The sequence below is a fragment of the Salmo trutta genome, chromosome 34 (genome assembly GCF_901001165.1).
Source record: "Salmo trutta chromosome 34, fSalTru1.1, whole genome shotgun sequence".
Classification (NCBI taxonomy): Eukaryota; Metazoa; Chordata; class Actinopteri; order Salmoniformes; family Salmonidae; genus Salmo; species Salmo trutta.
In genome coordinates, this window is record NC_042990.1 from 29,255,457 (window position 1) to 29,278,464 (window position 23,008).

A 23,008-nucleotide genomic window follows, 5' to 3' on the forward strand; every position below is an offset into this window, starting at 1 on the left:
GACAGGAATTTAAATGGAACCTCAACCCTGACAGACAGACAGACACAGACAGACACAGACAGACACAGACAGACAGACACAGACAGACAGACACAGACAGACAGACACAGACAGACAGACACAGACAGACAGACACACACAGACAGACACAGACAGACAGACACAGACAGACACAGACAGACACAGACACAGACAGACAGACACAGACAGACAGACAGACAGACAGACACAGACAGACAGACAGACAGACAGACAGACACAGACAGACACAGACAGACAGACACAGACAGACAGACACAGACAGACAGACACAGACAGACAGACAGACACAGACAGACAGACAGACACAGACAGACACAGACAGACACAGACAGACAGACAGACACAGACAGACACAGACAGACAGACACAGACAGACAGACACAGACAGACACAGACAGACAGACAGACAGACACAGACAGACAGACACAGACAGACACAGACAGACAGACACAGACAGACACAGACAGACAGACACAGACAGACACAGACAGACACAGACAGACAGACACAGACAGACACAGACAGACAGACACAGACAGACACAGACAGACACAGACAGACAGACACAGACAGACAGACACAGACAGACAGACACAGACAGACAGACAGACACAGACAGACACAGACAGACACAGACAGACACAGACAGACACAGACAGACAGACAGACAGACAGACAGACAGACAGACACAGACAGACAGACAGACACAGACACAAGTGAGACAAATATGATCATAGTTTGTACTAACCTTTTTAATGCTAAGCCACCCTGCCCAGAAGATTTATCATTTTTTTTAGCATGATGGTTTTTGGTCGTGGGTATATGTTTGTGTTTTAACACAGAAATCCCAGATGATCACAGCCAGGTGTTGGTACAAAGTATGTCATCAATCATGAGTCTCTAAAGCCTTGTTCACACTGCAGGCCTTAATGCTCAAATCACTTTTGTTTTTCAAATCTGTTTTGGAATACTGACTGGCCAAACAGCGAGTTACAAGTGACCGGACTTGTGTGTTCAGACAGCAGTTATTTGCTGACAAGGCTATGCTAGTTGTCATAGTTACGACGAGTGTGTGCGCAGTGGTGTAGGCTATTTGGTGGTGGTACTCGTGCTTCCTATCACTCAGAAGTTATGTAACAAGCTAAGGGGACAACAATGCCTGTCATGGACGTTTCCTATCACTCAGAAGGTATGTAACAAGCTAAGGGGACAACAATGCCTGTCATGGACGTTTCCTATCACTCAGAAGGTATGTAACAAGCTAAGGGGACAACAATGCCTGTCATGGACGTTTCCTATCACTCAGAAGTTATGTAACAAGCTAAGGGGACAACAATGCCTGTCATGGACGTTTCCTATCACTCAGAAGGTATGTAACAAGCTAAGGGGACAACAATGCCTGTCATGGACGTTTCCTATCACTCAGAAGTTATGTAACAAGCTAAGGGGACAACAATGCCTGTCATGGACGTTTCCTATCACTCAGAAGTTATGTAACAAGCTAAGGGGACAACAATGCCTGTCATGGACGTTTCCTATCACTCAGAAGTTATGTAACAAGCTAAGGGGACAACAATGCCTGTCATGGACGTTTCCTATCACTCAGAAGGTATGTAACAAGCTAAGGGGACAACAATGCCTGTCATGGACGTTTCCCAGTTGCTTTGAATGTTCAAAATCATGCTTTTAAAGCCTCAAAGGACAACTGTTCAGGACCAAGCTTTGTTTCTTTTTTTCCTCTCTTGCTCTGTCTTCCACCGAAGCATTCACACACACACACGCCCCCCCCCCCTCAGTCTAAGGTAGCGTGGCTAATTATATAATTCAAGCAGAGGTTACAGACCTTAAAAGGTTATATGGCTCTTTGACGAAAATGTTAGAAGACAGTGAACACAGGGTGTGTGTATGTGTGTTGGTGTGTTTTCTCACCGTGCTTGTTTACATGTGCACATTGGTCACTTCTTTACAACTGAATGAGTGTGTTTGTGTGTGACCAGCTCCTCTCTTTTCAAGGTAATGTGTTCAGGGTCTATATTGACGTCAGAGATTTGTGTGTGTGTGTGTGTGTGTGTGTGTGTGTGTGTGTGTGTGTGTGTGTGTGTGTGTGTGTGTGTGTGTGTGTGTGTGTGTGTGTGTGTGTGTGTGTGTGTGTGTGTGTGTGTGTGTGTGTGTGTGTGTTGATACGTGTAATGAGGTTGTGTGTGTAGACATATACTCTACAAAAAAAGAAACGACCCTGTCTTTCAAAGATAATTCGTAAAAATCCAAATAACTTCACAGATCTTCATTGTAAAGGGTTTGAACACTGTTTCCCATGCTTGTTCAATGAACCATAAACAATTAATGAACATGCACCTTTGGAACAGTCGTTAAGACACTAACAGCTTACAGACGGTAGACAATTAAGGTCACAGTTATGAACTTAGGACACCAAAGCGGCCTTTCTACTGACTGAAAAATACCAAAAGAAAGATGCCCAGGGTCCCTGCTCATCTGCGTGAATGTTCCTTAGGCATGCTGCAAGAAGGCATGAGGACTGCAGATGTGGCCAGGGCAATAAATTGCAATGTCCGTACTGTGAGGCGCCTAAGACAGCGCTACAGGGAGACAAGACGGACAGCTGATTGTCCTCGTAGTGGCAGACCACGTGTAACAACACCTGTACTGGATCGGTACATTCGAACATCACACCTGCGGGACCGGTACAGGATGGCAACAACAACTGCCCGAGTTACACCAGGAACGCACAATCCCTCCATTACTGCTCAAACTGTCCGCAATAGGCTGAGAGAGGCTGGACTGAGGGCTTGTAAGCCTGTTTTAAGGCAGGTCCTCACCAGACATCACTGGCAACAACATCGCCTATCGGCACAAACCCACCGTCGCTGGACCAGACAGGACTGGAAAAAAGTGCTCTTCACTGACGAGTCGTGGTTTTGTCTCACCAGGGGTGATGGTCGGATTCGCGTTTATCATCAAAGGAGTGAGCGTTACACCGAGGCCTGTACTCTGGAGCGGGATCGATTTGGAGGTGGAAGGTCCGTCATGGTCTGGGGCGGTGTGTCACAGCATCATCGGACTGAGCTTGTTGTCATTGCAGGCAATCTCAACGCTGTGCGTTACAGGGAAGACATCCTCCTCCCTCATGTGGTACCCCTCCTGCAGGCTCATCCTGACATGACCCTCCAGCATGACAATGCCACCAGCCATACTGCTCGTTCTGTGCGTGATTTCCTGCAAGACAGGAATGTCAGTGTTCTGCCATGGTCAGTGAGGAGCCCAGATCTCAATCCCATTGAGCACGTCTGGGACCTGTTGGATTGGAGGGTGAGGGCTAGGGCCGTTCCCCCCAGAAATGTCCGGGAACTTGCAGGTTCCTTGGTGGAAGAGTGGGGTAACATCTCACAGCAAGAACTGGAAAATCTGGTGCAGTCCATGAGGAGGAGATGCACTGCAGTACTTAATGCAGCTGGTGGCCACACCAGATACTGACTGTTACTTTAGATTTTGACCCCCCCCCACCCCCCCCTTTGTTCAGGGACACATTATTCGACTTCTCTTCGTCACGTCTGTGGAACTTGTTCAGTTTATATCTGTTGAATCTTGTTATGTTCATACAAATATTTACACATGTTAAGTTTGTTGAAAATAAACGCAGTTGACAGTGAGAGGACGTTTCTTTTTTTTTGCTGAGTTTATTAGATACAGTATGAAGTGGCCCTATACAGACTTCAATTTAATCAGGCTATTGAATAGGTCACATGGCATTTGCTCCTCCAGCCCAACAGACACGCACACCTCTGCTGGTGTGAGGCTACCACATGAACCTCATAGAACTACATATCCTAGTTCTAGAGTCTAGTTACTGTCTGTCTGCGTCCCAAATGGCACCCTATTTCCCTATAGTGCACTACTTTCGACCAGGGCCCATAGGGTACTTCACTATATAGGGAGTAGGGTGCCATTTGGTACCAATAACGTTAATCTGGCGTTTAAGCTATACATAGAAAAGACACAGGTCTTTGAACTGCGAGAGAAACAAGTCTTTAAATGCATTTGGATGGTATTTACTGTATGTCCAGTGATTTCACTTGGGTGTGAATGGCTGTGGAGAAACCCTACTGGTACTGATGAAGTACTGTAGATTTAGTGCCACATTGATTTTCTTTGACAGCAGTACAGCTCTGTATCTAGTACAGTTGTGTGTGTGTGTGTGTGTGTGTGTGCGCATGTGCGTGTGCAACCAGTGTTTCTGCCATGATATTCTCATAGAAGCAGCCGAAAGGCAAGGGATACTCATTCTTTCTCTTCCAGGAACAAGAAAAGAGAGGGAATAGAGAAGAGGGAACCATGAGATGATGAATAAAGGAGATAAGATGATCAGACATAATTGATCCCTGTTGGGAGAACATCTGTTTGAGGTGGAGTTACATGAAGGAGCAAGGACTTAAACACCACCACCACGGTTCTCTCTCTAGCTCTCTCTTTCTGGTTGTTCATGCAGTGGTTACAATGTGTCACTGATCAAACATTCTTATAATGTCCACGGGAGAAAACTCGTTTTGGTACAGGGATAGACAACTATACATTTTTGGGGGGTATTTTACCCCATTTTTCTCCCCAATTTCAACCTTGTCTCACTCGCCCCCTAACGGGCTCGGGAGGTGAAGGTCGAGTCATGCGTCCTCTGAAACATGACCCGCCAAACCTCACTTCTTAACACCCGCCCACTTAACCCAGAAGCCAGCCACACCAATGTGTCGGAGGAAACACTCTCCTAACCCGGACGACGCTGGGCCAATTGTGCGCCGCCCTATGGAACTCCCGATCACGGCCGGTTGTGACACATCCCAGGATCAAACCCGGGTCTGTAGTGACGCCTCTAGCACTGGGATGCAGTGCCTTAGACCACTGCGCCACTTGGGATGCCCACAATAGACAACAGTTTTACATGGAAATCTGATTGGACAAACACACACACACCAACACCAACACACACTGTGTGAACACTGTCTTCTGCATTAAAAGGAGGATGGGATTCCTTCTTTCCTTCTCCACCCCTGCTGATGTGAGGGAAGCCATTTCATCTTTCATCAATGGTATTTTCTTGTTCACACGTTCATTCATACTCCACATAAAATAACTGCTGCCTTTCTGCATTCTCCCCTTCTCACCTCTCTGTGACCACACTCAAGTATACATACCAGGAATTTCCACACTTTCTATCCCCCCTCTCTCTCTTTCTTCCTCTCTCACTCTCTCTCTTTCACCCCTCTCTCTCTCTTTACCCCTCTCTCTCTCTCTTTCCCTTTCTTTCTCTCCCTCTTTCTACTGAACAGTCCTACAGTTTACAGTGAACAGTCAAAGGGGCTTTTAATTGGTCATGCCTGACTAGCCAACTAACCTTTGACCCTGATCAGTTGATGATGCAGGCATCCTTAACGAAATGACATGGTCATTTAGCACACAGTTTCACCTAGAGCTTCTGAAGAAGGTTGACGCAGATGCAGAAGACAAAAGGAGATGCAGAAGGAGATGCAGAAGGAGATGCAGAAGACAAAAGGAGATGCAGAAGACAAAAGGAGATGCAGAAGACAAAAGGAGATGCAGAAGACAAAAGGAGATGCAGAAGATAGGAGATGCAGAAGACAGGAGATGCAGAAGACAGAAGGAGATGCAGAAGACAAAAGGAGATGCAGAAGACAAAAGGAGATGCAGAAGACAAAAGGAGATGCAGAAGATAGGAGATGCAGAAGACAGAAGGAGATGCAGAAGATAGGAAATGCTGAAGACAGAAGGAGATGCAGAAGACGGAAGGAGATGAAGGAAATGCAGAAGATAGAAGGAGATGCAGAAGACGGAAGGATCCATAGAATGACATATAGAAGGCTGCTAAGGCTGCTAACTGCTAAGGTCCTACAGCTATTTGTTGGGTCAATTTCTCTATGGGTTTGGTTTTAATTTATTCTGAATAATAAGTTATTTTTTTTAAATCCCCAATTGGTAGTTACAGTCTTGTCCCACTGCTGCAACTCCCCTACGGACTCGGGAGAGGCAAAGGTCAAGAGCCATGCATCCTCCGAAACACAACCAGGCTGCACAACTTCTTGACACACTGCTCGCTTAACCCGCGCCACTCGGGAGGTCCAACATTTTTTAGGTTTAAATCTATTCTTGTGTATTGGCTAGGCTGAATGATAATGTCGCCAGTCGTCATTGGCCGCGTCAGGGCACCTTTCAATGTGTGTTAACGTGATTAGATTACAGAACGCAACAGTGTTCCCTCTGTCTTTCCTGATGCTCCATCATTCTGTCAGACTCCAGCATTCATGCTGCTACTGATTGTCTTTGACAGTTTTTTTCTAGAGCTAGATATATCTGTAATTAAATAAACCCACCCCCAAACAATGTTGTTGTTCTCTCTCTCTCTCTCTCTCTCTCTCTCTCTCTCTCTCCCCCTCTCTCTCTCTCTCTCTCTCTCTCTCTCTCTCTCAAGCTGCCCTTTTGAGTGGTCGATTGTGCGGAACAGTGATTTAGAACTCAGACGATATTGAGGACAATCGGATTTAGAATTCTCAAAGCCCATCAGTGTTTGATTAATGGGTTAATGGTGAAGGGCAAAGGCACTCTGACACATGATATCAGAAGGAACAACTACAGAGTGTAATGAACCTGTGCTGGTTGGAGTGAAGATTCATCTGTATTAATATCCCTCTTTCCCTCTGCTCCACTCTCTCTCCACTTTCCCAATTTCCTCCTATCGCTTCCCCTCTCATCCTCTTCCCCCTCTCTCTCTCCCTCCCTCCATCCATCCCTGCCTTTGAACCTCCCTCTGTCTCTCTGTAGGCTGGTTCTCGTGCTGGTCGTGAGAGAAAGAAGACGGTCTCCTTTAGCAGCAGTCTCTCTGAGAGGAAGATCAGCAGCGCTGCAGACTGCATCAGTGCTATGGTGGGGAACATCACCTGTTACACACACTAGTTATAAACTAGTTATATAGTTCTGCAGTGGCAGTGTCTGTTGGTTTCAGTTATTTATATAAGTGACAGAAATAGACCTGAGGCGTATTCATTAGTGCACACCGTTGAAAAACTTAAACAGGCGTTTCTCATTGGCCAGGTAGTCCGTTTCGTCCAGTTTGCTTCCCAGTGAATAGGTTCAAGGTCTGTGCATAATTGACGTGCTGTTTGTCTCAGGTGAGGGGTACTGAGCTGCGGAAGGTGCGCTCCAACTCACGGGTCTACCAACGCTACTACCTGCTGGAGTCAGGTCTGCAGGCCCTGCGATGGGAGCCCTCCAAGAAGGAGTCAGACAAGGCCCGCATCGCCGTCTCCTCCGTCAGAGAGGTAGGTACACACCCAGGAGGAGAACAAAGTGGAGACAGGGATGCTATGAATCATAATAAATGCAATGGCTGGGGAATGCCATGAATGAGTTTATGCACTGAACCAGAACAATTTTAATTGGATGATCTGCAATACATTTAAATGGAGTTTGCGCTCATCAGGAGTTGACTATTCTTCAGCACTGTCTTGAAGCCAAATAGAACATTCAGTCAGTGAATGGAACTCGGTGAAACAATAGGAACAGTTGACTCCTTTGTATACTGTTCTGTACTTCCTGGTCTCTTTTGATTGGATCCTTCTTTATGTCATTCCAGGTCCGCACCGGCCGCAACACAGAGACATTTAGGACTAACGGCATCTATGACCAGATCTCTGAGGACTGTGCCTTCTCTATCATCTACGGAGAGACCTATGAAGCTCTGGACCTGGTAGCTAACTCTGCAGAGGTGGCCAACGTTTGGGTAACTGGCCTGAGGTAGGATACATGTCGTCAATGTCTTGCCGGGTTGCCAGATCTTGATGTAGAATACATGTCGACAAAGTATTTCCGGGTTGCCAGATCTGGTTGTGCTGTAGTTTAGCCAACTCTCCATGGCCTAGTGATGTCATACCATAACGATCTGAAGATCCACTGGCACCCAAATGGAAGTCCTAGTTAGACAATGGAAGTGAATGAAAACAATTGGAAGAGTTGACTCATATCCCATATTATTTCCTACCCTAGTATCTTTAAATTATGACGACATCTCCTTGTAATCCTTCTCTGTCTCATCCTAGGTATCTGATTCTGTATGGGAAGCATGCCATGGACATGATAGCCAGCAGTGAGGACAGCCTTCGTCTCGTCTGGCTAGCAGAGATGTTCTCCTCTAAGGTTGTTTCAAATGGACAGGGGGGAAGAGAGGAGAAGGGGATCAGCTTGCGGTCAGCTGTAGGACTGATCAAGAGTGTTAACCCTGGAGTGAGGAGTGGGAAAGTAGAACGCAGATTTAAGGAGCTCCATCGAATCAAAGAGAGGACGAGTGGGGCTCGGACAACTGGAGTTGGAACTGATGTTGGTGCTGTGGCTGGACCTGAAGCAATGGTTGGTACTTCAGTTGTAGCTGGAGCTGGGACTGGTTCTGGGGATGGAATTGAGATGGTGGGTAGAGGAGATGGGGCTGGGACTAGAACTGAGGTGGTGGGTAAAGGAGATGGGGCTGGGACTAGAACTGAGGTGGTGGGTAAAGGAGATGGGGCTGGGACTAGAACTGAGGTGGTGGGTAAAGGAGATGGGGCTGGGACTAGAACTGAGGTGGTGGGTAAAGGAGATGGGGCTGGGACTAGAACTGAGGTGGTGGGTAAAGGAGATGGGGCTGGGACTAGAACTGAGGTGGTGGGTAAAGGAGATGGGGCTGGGACTAGAACTGAGGTGGTGGGTAAAGGAGATGGGGCTGGGACTAGAACTGAGGTGGTGGGTAAAGGAGATGGGGCTGGGACTAGAACTGAGGTGGTGGGTAAAGGAGATGGGGCTGGGACTAGAACTGAGGTGGTGGGTAAAGGAGATGGGGCTGGGACTAGAACTGAGGTGGTGGGTAAAGGAGATGGGGCTGGGACTAGAACTGAGATGGTGGGTAGAGGAGATGGGGCTGGGACTAGAACTGAGGTGGTGGGTAAAGGAGATGGGGCTGGGACTAGAACTGAGGTGGTGGGTAAAGGAGATGGGGCTGGGACTAGAACTGAGGTGGTGGGTAAAGGAGATGGGGCTGGGACTAGAACTGAGGTGGTGGGTAAAGGAGATGGGGCTGGGACTAGAACTGAGGTGGTGGGTAAAGGAGATGGGGCTGGGACTAGAACTGAGGTGGTGGGTAAAGGAGATGGGGCTGGGACTAGAACTGAGGTGGTCGGTAAAGGTAACACAGACAACAGAAGAGGAGAAATAGAGGACATGGTCACCAAGGAGGAGTTCATTGAGGTATTTCACGAACTTTGCACCCGACCGGAGATCTACTTCCTGCTTGTGCAGTTCTCTAGCAACAAGGAGTTCCTGGATACCAAGGATCTGATGAAGTTCCTGGAGGCTGAGCAGGGCGTGGCTCAGGTAAGGATTGGGAAGAGGAATATTATACCAGAAGAACTGTTCCTGTTTCTCCTCTCTTTTCCTTCTCTTTTCTTCTTCTTAGCTCTGTCTAGCTGATAAGAAATAAAGTGTCCCTGCAGTTAGGGCTGTGGCGGTCAATTTTGTCAGCCGGTGATTGTCATGCAAATACTGCCGGTCTCATGGTAATTGCCCAACAATTAACATAAACACATTTAGCGTCTCCTGGCTTCAACGCATAGCCTACAAGCAAGCCACTGATGCAGACCTTTGGAACATCTGCATTTTAAAAAGTCTAATAAATCCATTTAATATGGCCTACACCTTCACAATAAATCCATTATTTATTTTAGACAGGTCTAAAGAAACATGATATGAAGAAAATGTAGTCTATTTCAGAATAACAGAATAGCATTTTCTGAGGTTATGCCATATGGCTGTGGACTATACTAGTTCATTTAGCAGACAATATTTGCTTAGAATTCTGTGGCATTATTTTATAGTATGAATAATACAATTGAACATACAGTAGCTGAATAAAATAGAAAGGATATTTTCTCCAAGCGATTTCTGAGGGAGTTCGCACTATTCTGTGTTCAGCGGTTAACAAAGAAACAGGTCCTCCCATATGCTTAATTTAGAGTTATTTATGTGCACTGTGCATATTCAATATTTATCATTGTTGGGTCTGTATGTTTTTGGACAATCATTTCCTTTTCCAGTTTAGATGGACGTCATATTATATTTGTGTCTTCCCTTCTCTCCGGCCTGTAATATGGACAACGTCGTTTTGATTGGTTGTTTGTCAGTGTCAGCAGAGTTGGCTACCCTGACATTTGACCTATTACAAAAGATTCTGCTAATGTCTCCAGTCATATAAAGTGCAGTATAGTTGCTTGAAATATGTTTATAAAAGGCCACATTTTTCCTATACAAATAAAGAAGAAACTTATCTGATATAGCCTAGGTGTACTAGCAGCACGAGAAGCTAGGATCCTCTGAAAACTCTGTTTTCACACATGATTGTGTAATGACTGAGTTTATAAGAACACATCTTTCACTAGGCTCTGTAGGCTATGTGCTCTCTAAGCTTGTTCCATGGTTCTAGGCCTAGGCTACATTTGGAGTTATTTGGCCACTTTAGTTGTGATACAAACCTTATCAAAACATATAGGCCTATGGGCTAGGTTACGTGATGTGTGTGACTACGATTTGAAAAAGTCTGGGGGAAAAAAGCATGCGCTGTTTCTTGCCTAACTGCACATGCTGGGCATCATTCATTGATAATACATCATTCACAAATTATAATATTGTCAGCCATCAGACTATTCTTAATTTGATCTTGTCTTTACATATATTACATAATATGTGTGAAATGAGTTTTGATTTAGAAAAAATACATAATCTATGCACTTAAATCGATAATGGAGGATGCTTTTCCCGTTGTTTATTTTCATGCCAGCTAGGTAGGCTATACGCCTGTTGTAAAGCGAAGCAATGTGCTTAATATTAGGAAAGTTGAGAAATAAATATAGTAATCTGATGGGATCCTCCTCTTTTTAATAGAGGCCATCAAAACTCTACAATTGCATAGCCTATAGAAATGTTGCGCAACATGAACTCATGTGCTCTCATGAAGTGTTTGATTTGATTTTCGATTGCATTTTCATTGATGTCAAAGTAATTAGAGGAACATTAGAGCTCTGAGTACCAGGCCATTAGAGACTGGCAGTTAGCAAGTTTGGTATGCTTCTAATAACCATCAGCAGCATCAGAGCACAGTTTTGGAGATGCCTAGTTACCGTGACTAAGCGGTCATGTAGAATTTGACTGCAGTCATGACTCGTGACCACCGGTATGGCAGTAAAATGGTCACCATAACAGCCATAACTCCAATGGACAGTTGTTGGGTCAGGTTTTACCGAATAGAACTACAGTACCAGTCAAAAGTTTGGACACACCTACTCATTCAAGGGTTTTTCTTTATTTTCACTATTTTCTACATTGTAGAATAATAGTGAGGACATCACAACTATGAAATAACACATGGAATCATGTAGGAACCAAAAAAGTGTTTAACAAATCAAAGTATATTTGAGATTCTTCAAAGTAGCCACCCTTTGCCTTGATGACAACTTTGCACACTCTTGGCATTCTCTCAAGCAGCTTCACCTGGAATGCTTTTCCAACACCCTTGAAGGAGTTCCCACATATGCTGAGCACTTGTTGACTGCTTTTCCTTCACTCTGCGGTCCAACTCATCCCAAACCATCTCAATTGGGTTGAGTTTGGGGGATTGTGGAGGCCAGGTCATCTGATGCAGCACTCCATCACTCTCCTTCTTGGTCAAATAGCCCTCACACATCTTAGAGGTGTGTTGGGTCATTGTCCTGTTGAAAAACAAATGATAGTCCTACTGAGCCCAAACCAGATGGGATGGCGTATCGCTGAAGAAAGCTGTGGTAGCCATGCTGGTTAAGTGTGCCTTGAATTATAAATAAATCACGACAATGTCACCAGCAAAGCACCCCCACACCATCACACCTCCTCCCCCATGCTTCACTTTGGGAAACACACATGCAGAGATCATCTGTTCACCTACTCGGCGTCTCACAAAGACACGGCGGTTGGAACCAAAAATGTCAAATTTGGATTGAACTTGAAGGAACTTTCAAAGTTCTTGAAATGTTCTGTATTGATTGACCTTCATGTCTTAAAGTAATGATGGACTGCCGTTTCTCTTTGCTTATTTGAGCTGTTCTTCCCATAATATGGACTTGGTCTTTTACCAAATAGGGCTATCTTCTGTATACCACCCCTACCTTGTCACAACACAACTGATTGGCTCAAATGCATTGAGGAAAGAAATTCCACAAATTAACAAGGCACAACTGTTAATTGAAATGCATTCCAGGTGACTACCTAATGAATCTGGTTGAGAGAATGCCAAGAGTGTGCAAAGCTGCCATCAAGTCAAAGGGTGGCTACTTTGAAGAATCTCAAATATAAAATATATTTTGATTTGTTTAACACATTTTTGGTTACTACATGATTCCATTTGTGTTATTTCATAGTTTTGATATCTTCACTATTATTCTACAATGTAGAAAATAGTAAAAATAAATAAAAACCCTGTAATTAGTAGGTGTGTCCAAACCTTTGACTGGTACTGTATGTCACTTCAAGAGATGCTAATCTGTTCTGCTCTCCCCTCCCTGTCTAGGTGACTGAAGACACCAGTCTGGAGCTCATACAATCCCACGAGCCGTCGGAGGAGGGCCGTCGCCAGGGCTGCCTCTCATTGGACGGTTTCACCAGCTATCTCACCTCCCTGGAGTGCCACCTGTTTGACCCGGAACACAGCCAGGTGTGCCAGGACATGAGCCAGCCCTTATCCCACTACTACATCAACTCCTCCCACAACACCTACCTCATCGAGGACCAGTTCAGGGGGCCCACTGACATCACCGGCTACATCCGGGCTTTAAAGATGGGCTGCAGGTGTGTGGAGGTGGACGTGTGGGACGGCCCTGACGACGAACCCGTGGTTTATACTGGTTACACCCTCACCTCGCCTGTCCTGTTCCGCTGTGTCCTGGACGTGATTGGGTGCTTTTCATTCGCAGCGTCAGAGTGTCCTCTAATCCTGTGCTTGGAGAACCACTGCTCCCCCCGCCAGCAGAGAGTCATGCTCCAGCACCTGAGGAGGATACTGGGAGAGAGGTTGTACACGGAGCCCCTCAGGGAAGGGGAGGGGTACCTGCCCTCGCCCCATGCCCTGAGGGGCAAGATCCTGCTGAAGGGGCAGAAGTTGGAGGAGGGGTGCGGTGAGACCGAGGGGGATGTGACTGATGAAGACGAGGGGGCGGAGATGTGCCAGAGGATGAAGGCTGGTAACAGTGAAGGAGGAGGAGGGGAGGGGGGACAGAAAGGTGGTGGGGGCGGTGTTACTAGTAGCGTGAAAACCCTGACCCCTGCTCCTCCCTCTAAACGGTTCCAGCTTCTGAAGGAGCTCTCGGACTTGGTGACTCTGTGCAAGTCGGTACGCTTCACGGACTTCCAGAAGTCTTTCTCTACCCAGAAACCCTGGGAGTTCTGCTCGTTCAACGAGACCCTAGCGGTTCGCTGCGCCAGCGAGTGCCCGGGAGACTTTGTCAACTACAACAAGCGCTTCCTGTCGCGGGTCTACCCCAGCGCCATGCGCATCGACTCCAGCAACATGAACCCACAGGACCTGTGGAAGTGCGGTTGCCAGATTGTGGCTATGAATTACCAGACGCCCGGGTTGATGATGGACCTAAACATCGCCTGGTTCCGCCAGAACGGGAATTGTGGGTACGTGCTGCGACCCGCCATCATGCGACAGGAGGTTTCATATTTCAGCGCCAATACAAGAGAATCTGTGCCGGGTGTGTCCCCTCAGCTGCTCCATGTTAAGGTGAGTGGCTAGCAGATAAACCCACTGCTGTCTGTCTATTTCTATCTGTTTAATAGAGGCTCCTACACACTGTCTGGCTTGTTGACTCCTTCATGGTTGAATGGTATTGTTTGTTATTTAGTACACTTCTCTTGCACCTGAATTAAAATAAGATGTGGGAACATTTCAATAAACAAACAAATGAACAATCAGACAGACAAACTAACACACAAACTGACACTCAAACAATCAACTAACCAATCAATCCATTCATGCAGGTGATCAGTGGTCAGAACTTGCCCCGTCCGAGTGGTTCTGGAGCTAAAGGAGATGTGGTGGACCCGTACGTCTACGTGGAGATCCACGGTATCCCTGCCGACTGTGCCGAGCGCCGCACCCGCACGGTGGTGGAGAACGGAGACAACCCCATCTTCGACGAAAGCTTTGAGTTCCAGATCAACCTGCCCGAGCTGGCCATGGTGCGCTTCGTGGTGCTTGATGATGAATTCATAGGGGACGAGTTCATAGGTTAGTACTGGAACGAGTGCAATGGTCAGCAGGTCAGTAGTGGTGGGAGGGCGAAGGTCAGCTCTGCACTGACTGCTAGTCCGGTGTCCAGTCTGCTTTGGGTTGAACTAGGTTGAACTAGTGATACTACAACAACTTTTCAGCCATATGAAGGTCATCGCTAGCTCACTGGGGAAGTATCACTAGCTAAGATAAAAAACACTTGGAAGCAGTTAAAGAGTGACTGAACATTCACTATCTTTTCATGGTCATTTCATTGTCTAACACCACTCTACATCAATTTGAATCCCCCCTGTTTTACCACAGGTCAGTATACCATTCCCCTGGAGTGCTTACAGCCAGGCTACCGGCACGTACCATTACATTCTCTGACGGGGGAGGACCTCCCGTATGCCCGGCTGTTCGTCCATGTGGCTCTCACCAACCGGAGAGGAGGGGGCAAGTCCCACAAGCGGGGGCTGTCTGTGCGAAAGGCGAGGCGAGGGAGGGAGTACGCTGCACTCAGGGACCTGGGGGTCAAAGCCTTGGATGATGTTTTCAAAATGGCGGCCCCGTCATTGAAGGAAGCCACAGACATGCGGGAGAACATGCAGGTGAGGAGGATAGTCATTTATCATATAGACAGTCACCATTTTCAGATTGAAGGACAGAAATACCTGTATACCTGTATTTACAACGGACGATGTCCAGCTCAGAATAGCCAAGTCAACTTCAGGTATATATCCCAACCCCCTCGTCCAATCTCAGTGATCACTAAATTATGACTCAGCTAAAGATGGCTGACATGGTCATTCCTCCAGAGACATCAACAGCTGCAGACTGAATGGAGTAAAACAACACAGAACCAGTGAGATAATGTTTACTGTGTCTAAACTGGCTAGTTAGCCTCATCTATGAAGCTCTGCTTTAGACTGACAGGTTATGGTAAGGTTATGGTAAGGTTATGGTATGGTTATGGTAAGGTTATGGTAAGGTTATGGTACCTGTAACTGTAAGCATTAGTCTGGCTGTCTAAGTGATGTGGAGTTGCTCTAATCTGTTTAGGCTGGAGATGACTGGGATTCATGCCAGACTATGATGTCGTAGACTAATGCACTAATGCAAACAGACAGTGAAGACACACACACACACCTAAACAGAAGTAAACTCTGAAGGCAAGCATCATGACATCATGAAGAGATTAGAACAGCCTCCCTGATTGAGATTTTAGCGGTTGAATGACCATAATATTAATAATCATTCATTTAATTAGTGCTATAGTGATATGTTCGATTTGTGGTTGTCTCTTTCATTATACTCATAAAGCTTCTATAATTCAATCAGATGTTCTCTCAGTGATGGTATCCCAGGAAACCATGTGACAGTTTGTTCTATGAATAAACCCTCGGCAACTCTAATCACTTAGTAGGGGATTACAGTATGTAATCCCACTGCATCACTAATACAGGGAAAGTGTGTGTGTATGTTTGTGTGGGTGTGGATGTGGCTGTGTATTTCTATGTGTGTGTGTGTGTGTGTGTGTGTGTGTGTGTGTTTATATACGGTGCCTTCAGAAAGTATTCAGACCCCTTCACTTTTTACACATTTGGTTACATTACAGCCTTATTCTAAAATTGATTAAATATTATTATTTTATCAGCAATCTACACACGATACCCCATAATGACAATGCATGAAACAGAAAATTTAGCAAATGTATAAAAAATAAAAAACTGAAATACCTTATTTACATAAGTTTTCAGACCCTTTACTATGAGACTCACAATTGAGCTCAGGTGCATCCTGTTTCCATTGATCATCCTTGGGATGTTTCTACAACTTGGAGTCCACTTGTGGTAAATTCAATTGATTGGACATGATTTGGAAAGGCACACACCTGTCTATATAAGGTCCCACAGTTGACAGTGTATGTCAGAGCAAAAACCAAACCATGAGGTTGAAGGAATTGTCTGTAGAGCTCCGAGACAGGATTGTGTCGAGGCACAGATCTGGGGAAGGGTAACAAAACATTTCTGCAGCATTGAAGGTCCCCAAGAACACAGTGGCTTCCTTCATTCTTAAATGGAAGAAGTTTAGAACCACCAAGACTCTTCCTAGAGTTGGCCGCCCAGCCAAACTGAGCAATCGGGGGAGAAGGGTCTTGGTCAGGGAGGTGACCAAGGACCTGATGGTCAATCTGATAGAGCTCTAGAGTTCTTCTGAGGAGATGGGAGAACCTTTTAGAAGGACAACCATCTCTGCAGCACTCCACCAATCAGGCCTTTATGGTAGAGTGCCCAGACAGAAGCCACTCCTCAGTAAAAGGCATATGACAGCCTGCTTGGAGTTTGTCAAAAGGCACCTAAAGGCTCTCAGACCATGAGAAACAAGATTCTCTGGTCTGATGAAACCAAGATTGAATTCTTTACCCTGAATGCCAAGCTTCACGTCTGGAGGAAACCTGGCACCATCCCTACAGTGAAGCATGGTGGTGGCAGCATCATGCTGTGGGAATGTTTTTCAGCGGCAGGGACTGAGGCTAGTCAGGATTGAGACAAAGATTAACGGAGCAAAGTACAGAGAGATCCTTAATGAAAACCTGCCCCAGAGCGCTCAGGACCTCAGACTGGGGCAAAGGTTTGCCTTCCAACAGGACAAGACCCTAAGCACTCATCCAAGACAACACAGGAGTGGCTTCGGGACAAGTCTCTGAATGTATTTGAGTGGCCCAGCCAGAGCCCGGACTTGAATCCGATCGAACATCTCTGGAAAGACCTGAATATAGCTGTGCAGCAACACTCCCCATCCAACCTGACAGAGCTTTAGAGGATCTGCAGAGAAGACTGGGAGAAACTCCCCAAATACAGGTGCCAAGCTTATAGCGTCATACTCAATAAGACTCGATGCTGTAATCGCTGCCAATGGTGCTTCAACAAAGTACTGAGTAAAGGGTCTGAATACTTATGTAAGTGTGATATTTCAGGTTTTTATTTTTAATAAATTGGCAAATTCAAATTATTAACAGTTTTAGTTTTTTTCATTATGGGATATTGTGTGTAGATTGATGCGGGGGAAAACTATTTTAATCCATTTTAGAATAAGGTTGTAACGTAACAAATGTGGAAAATGTCAAGGGGTCTGAATACTTTCCGAAGGTACTGTACATATGCGTGTTGCCTTAACAACCCCCCCCCCCCAACCCCGCTCTCTCTCTGTCCCTGTAGAACTCGGTGGCAGTGTTCAGGGATCTGTGTGGGGTGTCAGCGGTGGCTAACCTCATGCAGTGTGTGTTGGCCCTGGGGTCCCGAGTTGCGGGGGCTGATGGGGCCCCCCTGCTGTTGTTTGAGCTGAAGGAGCAGTACCCCTCCATGGAGTCTCAGGGGCCCCTGCCGGACGTCCTACGCAGGGTGGTGTCCACTTACGAAACGGTGATAATTAATTAATCAATTAATCAATCCTTCACATTAGATTTTGTTGTAGGGCTTTGGGTTTCGTTTAAGAATAGTTGTGAATACAGATTAAATGAAGTTGATTGTTTCTTTCTGATTCTTTGACGTTTTTAACCACTCTTTCTCTATGGCCCTCTCCTCTATCTCCCTTCCCCCTCTCCTCTATCTCTATTCCCACTCTCTCTCTCGCTCTCCCTTCAACCGCTCTCTCGCTCTCCCATCCCCCGCTCTCTCGCTCTCCCCCCACTCTCTCTTTTTTTCTCTCTCTCCCTTCCCCTCTCGCTCTCCCTCTTCCCCTCTCTCTTTCCCTTCCCCCACTCTCTCTCCCTTCCCTCGCTCTCCCTTCCCCCACTCTCTCGCTCTCCCTTCCCCTCCCTTGTCCTTCTCACTTTCCCCTCCCCCTCTCTCTATCTCCCATCCCCTACCCCCCTCCATCTCCCTGCCTCCCCTCTCTGTCTCTCTCTTTCTCCCATACCTCGGAGCAGTGTAATTGATAATGGATGCTTGGCCGGTCAGATAGCTTTGTTTTTAATTGAACAATCCACTGGGCAGATAGCTGTGGTTTTAATTGAACCATCCACTGGGCAGATAGATGTGCTTTTAATTGAACAATCCACTAGTCAGATTATGTCTGGGTTCATCTGTCTACAGATATAGGATCTTAATTTGAGCCAGTTTAATACAGCAGGAAAACAATCCTGCAGAAAAAGGAAATGTGAATTATTATGTGGATAAAATTAATGGACATTTTTGTAGCCATTTTTCATAAATGGAAAATCATGTCAGAAATTTCAAAGGGAAAATTACACACTTCAGAAGCATTTTGAAACCTCAAATACACTACAAGTTTTACCTTTCCTGTATAGCGGGAATGTTCTCCTGCAACAGGGTGATCAAATTAAGATCCAACACCTGTAGGTCATTATGTAAGTAGTTTTGTTATGTAAGATGTCTGATATCTGATGACAATATGTCTCTGTTCTGTTCTCTCTGGTTTATAGAGGTATCTTTATAGCTTTCACCTTTAGCTGTGTCCCAGAGTAAAGCCAGAGAGATTTTAAATTGATTAATGATTGACTAAAAAGTGCTTGCTTTCACAAACGCCCCCAAACGTGATGAAGTGGACTGCCTGTGTGTATGTGTGGGTGTGGGTGAAATTTCCCATGACACACAATCACTTACACTTGCTTTAGTGGAACAGCCAGGAAAGGGTTCACAGGAGTTAACTATGCCTCTTTTCATTTTGAATAATGATTAAATCTCAAAGTGGAAAAATGTAACATTTTAATTTCGTGTAATTTTTCAATGTTAAACAACTGCAGAGCTTTCCAGGTGAGAAATATATATGTGTGTGTGTGCGAGTGTGTCTGTGTGTGTGCGCATGCATGGTTGTGTGTGCGTGTGTGTGTGTGTGTGTGTGTGTGTGGTTTAACTTTACTATCCTTTTGGGTTTCAAAAGTCCTCACAAGGATAGTAAAACAAGGAACATTTCACAAGTGGGGACATTTCACCAGTTTCCAAAAGGAAAAAAGCAGTTTTAGGCTTAGGGGTTAAGTTTAGGGTCAGGGTCCCGTGTGGCTCAGTTGGTAGAGCATGGTGTTTGCAATGCCAGGGTTGTGGGTTCGATTCCCACGGGGGACCAGTATGGAGAAAAAAATTATGAAATGTATGCATTCACTACTGTAAGTCGCTCTGGATAAGAGCATATGGTTAAAATTAGTTTTAGGTTAGGTTTAGTTTTAGGGTTTGGAGTAAGCGTTAAGGTTAAGTTACTGGTCCAGCGTTAAGGGTTAGGGAAAGTAGGAATGTGAATGGGAATAATTATTTTGGTCCCACTTAGATAGTAAAACCAATGTGTGTGTGTGTGTGTGTGTGTGTGTGTGTGTGCTTTGAGAATGCATCCTCATCCCTGATGGATCAGAGTGAGAAGAGCTGGCCCTGAATATTATTAGCATAAATGTGAATCTCATTCTGCTAAGTGGCTCTCACGCATTGACTTGGATGCCTGCCTGGGGGAGAAAGAAATGGGAGGAAGCACTGTGTGTGTGTATGTCTGTGTGGTGGGCAGACCCTTAGGAGCAGCAGTGTTTATCTTCATTTGTCGAACACCAGACTCACAAAGTGGGGTCATGTCCCAGAAGGCATTGCACTAAGTGTTTAGTTAATCAGGGTTTTAGTCTTAATCTCGCTGGGGTTATTCATGAAATGTATGCTATTTTTAGCATAGTTGTAATGCTAAACTGATACATATGTTTTGTGTGTGTGTCTAAATAATGAACTGATCTTGTGTACTCTGTCTACAGATGATCCAGGCGAGCAGAGCGGTGATCGAGCTGTCAGACGGAGTCTACGACAGGATCCTACAGATACAGACAACAGGTGAGAGAGAAGGAAAGAGAGAGGAGAGAGAATATACTGTACATAGAGAGAAAGAAGGAATGTTGTGTTGGCTAGTTAGGTGGTTAGAGAGCAGGCAGGATGTTCTTCTTCAGTCAACAGCCCAGTAGCTGTGAGAAAGCCTTGCCTACAGGCCCTGCCAACAGACTCTCCCACTGAGACATCATCAACAACACCCTGAAGCCTGTAGTCTGCTGAGACGTCCATGGTTATGGCCCAAATGGCACCCTATTCCCTATATAGTGCGCTACTTTTGACCAGAACCCTATGGGCCATTTGGGACTCACATCATCTCTCTACCTCACCAATCACAGGAGCTATTTTCATCCTGGCTCTGAGGCAGATCTGTCAATATGTTACTATTTGATGAGTTTGTTTATTGACTGAGCTCTTGATTTGTGTGGGCGATCTGTAGTTTGTGTTGGCATAAGCTCTGGGTACAGGTCAAGATGGCCTTAGGCACAGATCTAGAATCAGTTTATCCTCCCCAAATCCTATCCTTAACCACTAGAGGAGGAAATGCAAAACATACCTTAGATCAGTCTCTAGGGGTAACTAGGTGGAGCAAGGTTTGTTTACCCCGCAGCGACTCTGGTTGCTGGGCATCATGGGTAGGCTGACAGAACTTGGCAAGACAGTCATCGCCATGGTGATAAACAGTGAGCATTCCGTGGTTGCCAGGAGATGGTGATTGATCTGCAGATGAAAAGGTAGTCTGTGAGGAGAGGATGTTGGTTTGAGATGCGTGGGAAGTCTGGATAGAAAGGCTCGGATAAGCAGACTTTGGCCGGGATTCAATGCAAGACGCATTAAAACGCAGTGCACTACAACATACTTTTTAAAGGTAATTTACGCTTGAGCCAAAATGCGCAGGATTTACCGTGAATGTGATCTGCGCAAATGTTGGGGAAAATAACTTTAAAAGACTCATTGTTGGCTGTATAGGCCTAATGAGCAGACCTCATAGGGCTCTGGTTAAAGATAGTATACTAAATAGGAAATAGGGTGCCATTTGTAACACAGACTTTATAATAAACCTTCATAAAGACAGTTATGATAATTGTGCTGCAGGGTTTTTGTGAGGCCCCAGGAGTCAGAGGAGAGCTGAGGAGAGGGGATGAGAGGTCAGCATATACATTGTGGTGCAGGGTTTTTGTGAGGCCCCAGGAGTCAGAGGAGAGCTGAGGAGAGGGGATGAGAGGTCAGCATATACATTGTGGTGCAGGGTTTTTGTGAGGCCCCAGGAGTCAGAGGAGAGCTGAGGAGAGGATATGAGAGGTCAGCATATATATTGTGGTGCAGGGTTTTTGTGAGGCCCCAGGAGTCAGAGGAGAGCTGAGGAGAGGGGATGAGAGGTCAGCATATACATTGTGGTGCAGGGTTTTTGTGAGGCCCCAGGAGTCAGAGGAGAGCTGAGGAGAGGGGATGAGAGGTCAGCATATATATTGTGGTGCAGGGTTTTTGTGAGGCCCCAGGAGTCAGAGGAGAGCTGAGGAGAGGATATGAGAGGTCAGCATATATATTGTGGTGCAGGGTTTTTGTGAGGCCCCAGGAGTCAGAGGAGAGCTGAGGAGAGGGGATGAGAGGTCAGCATATATATTGTGGTGCAGGGTTTTTGTGAGGCCCCAGGAGTCAGAGGAGAGCTGAGGAGAGCATATGAGAGGTCAGCATATATATTGTGGTGCAGGGTTTTTGTGAGGCCCCAGGAGTCAGAGGAGAGCTGAGGAGAGGGGATGAGAGGTCAGCATATACATTGTGCTGCAGGGTTTTTGTGAGGCCCCAGGAGTCAGAGGGGAGGAAGAGTTCTGGCACGTGCTGATCTCTCTCTGTTCTGTCGGTTCCGCTCGGCTACACAGGGAAATAGAACGTTTCCCACATGCACACACAACGGAATGCCCTGGCACTCAAGCCAAGTGTCGCCTAGCAACTGCACTGGCAGGCAACGTGGTGTGTGTGTGTGTTTGTTTGTGTGTGTGAAGGGGAGGGTGGATTTAGTCAGTGTATACGAGATGATGTGTAATTGTGTATAAGTGAGTGTTGAAGTTAGTGGGTTGTTTTCAGGTGTATGTTAGAGACAGAGAGAGAGAGAAAAAAGAGGGAGAGAGGGAGGGAGGGAAAGGCTGAGGGAGAGCATTAAACAGTAATATATACTGAGTTGCGTTCAGGTTTGCGTTGCGTTGTGTTGGTTGTGTGGTGTTGTTCAGGATGCTGTGTTTAAAAGTTCCCTCACATTATCGCTCCTAGCAGTGTGTGACCGGTGTTAACCCACTTCCTTGTCTCCATGGAGATGGTGATAAAGTGTGACAGTGTCCTGGGGCGGACAGAGGAAGCCAGGCAGAATTTACACACTGCACCACACGGTCAATCTGGCCAGAGGGACGAGAGGACGAGGAGTCTGCCCTCTCTCTCTCACTCTTTAATTCAGGCCAGGATTAAACCAAATGCACATTGTCAACAAGCTCATTCCACTGTGGACGATGCACATTTTACAGAAAATATTTCCAACGTTTGCGGAGATTCACAGCAAACATTGAGGATGTTGGCTCAACCATAAATTACCTTTAAAAGTCAAAAGCAATGCGCAAGTCCCAACTCCCGGTCTCAATCTCTTTATTCTTGTATTCAGATATCTTAACTCTCTACCTTTCTCTCCAGGTGCGTGGGTAAAATCACTTGGAAAGCCAAGCCCCCCCCCCCCCCCCCCCAAAAAAAAACATGTTACAACCTATGTGTTGTGATAATTGCATTGTTTGCTCTATAACCTGTTAGTTCAT

At 45.9% G+C, this 23,008-nt stretch overlaps 1 protein-coding gene across 2 annotated transcripts in view; it reads left to right on the top strand.

Annotated features, from left to right (window-relative positions):
- Nucleotides 1-23,008, top strand: part of LOC115173973 (inactive phospholipase C-like protein 2) — a 35,197-nt gene that overhangs the window by 7,241 nt on the left and 4,948 nt on the right. Inside the window, exons 2-11 of one of the 2 annotated variants that reach the window (XM_029732513.1) lie at nucleotides 6,891-6,992; nucleotides 7,238-7,387; nucleotides 7,702-7,862; nucleotides 8,165-9,227; nucleotides 9,267-9,467; nucleotides 12,688-13,902; nucleotides 14,160-14,409; nucleotides 14,716-15,002; nucleotides 17,613-17,816; nucleotides 20,141-20,216. In XM_029732513.1, the coding sequence (XP_029588373.1) occupies nucleotides 6,891-6,992; nucleotides 7,238-7,387; nucleotides 7,702-7,862; nucleotides 8,165-9,227; nucleotides 9,267-9,467; nucleotides 12,688-13,902; nucleotides 14,160-14,409; nucleotides 14,716-15,002; nucleotides 17,613-17,816; nucleotides 20,141-20,216 (3,709 nt within the window). Of the gene's footprint in view, nucleotides 1-6,890; nucleotides 6,993-7,237; nucleotides 7,388-7,701; nucleotides 7,863-8,164; nucleotides 9,468-12,687; nucleotides 13,903-14,159; nucleotides 14,410-14,715; nucleotides 15,003-17,612; nucleotides 17,817-20,140; nucleotides 20,217-23,008 lie in introns of both variants that reach the window. The other variant, XM_029732512.1, reaches the window with a different exon arrangement.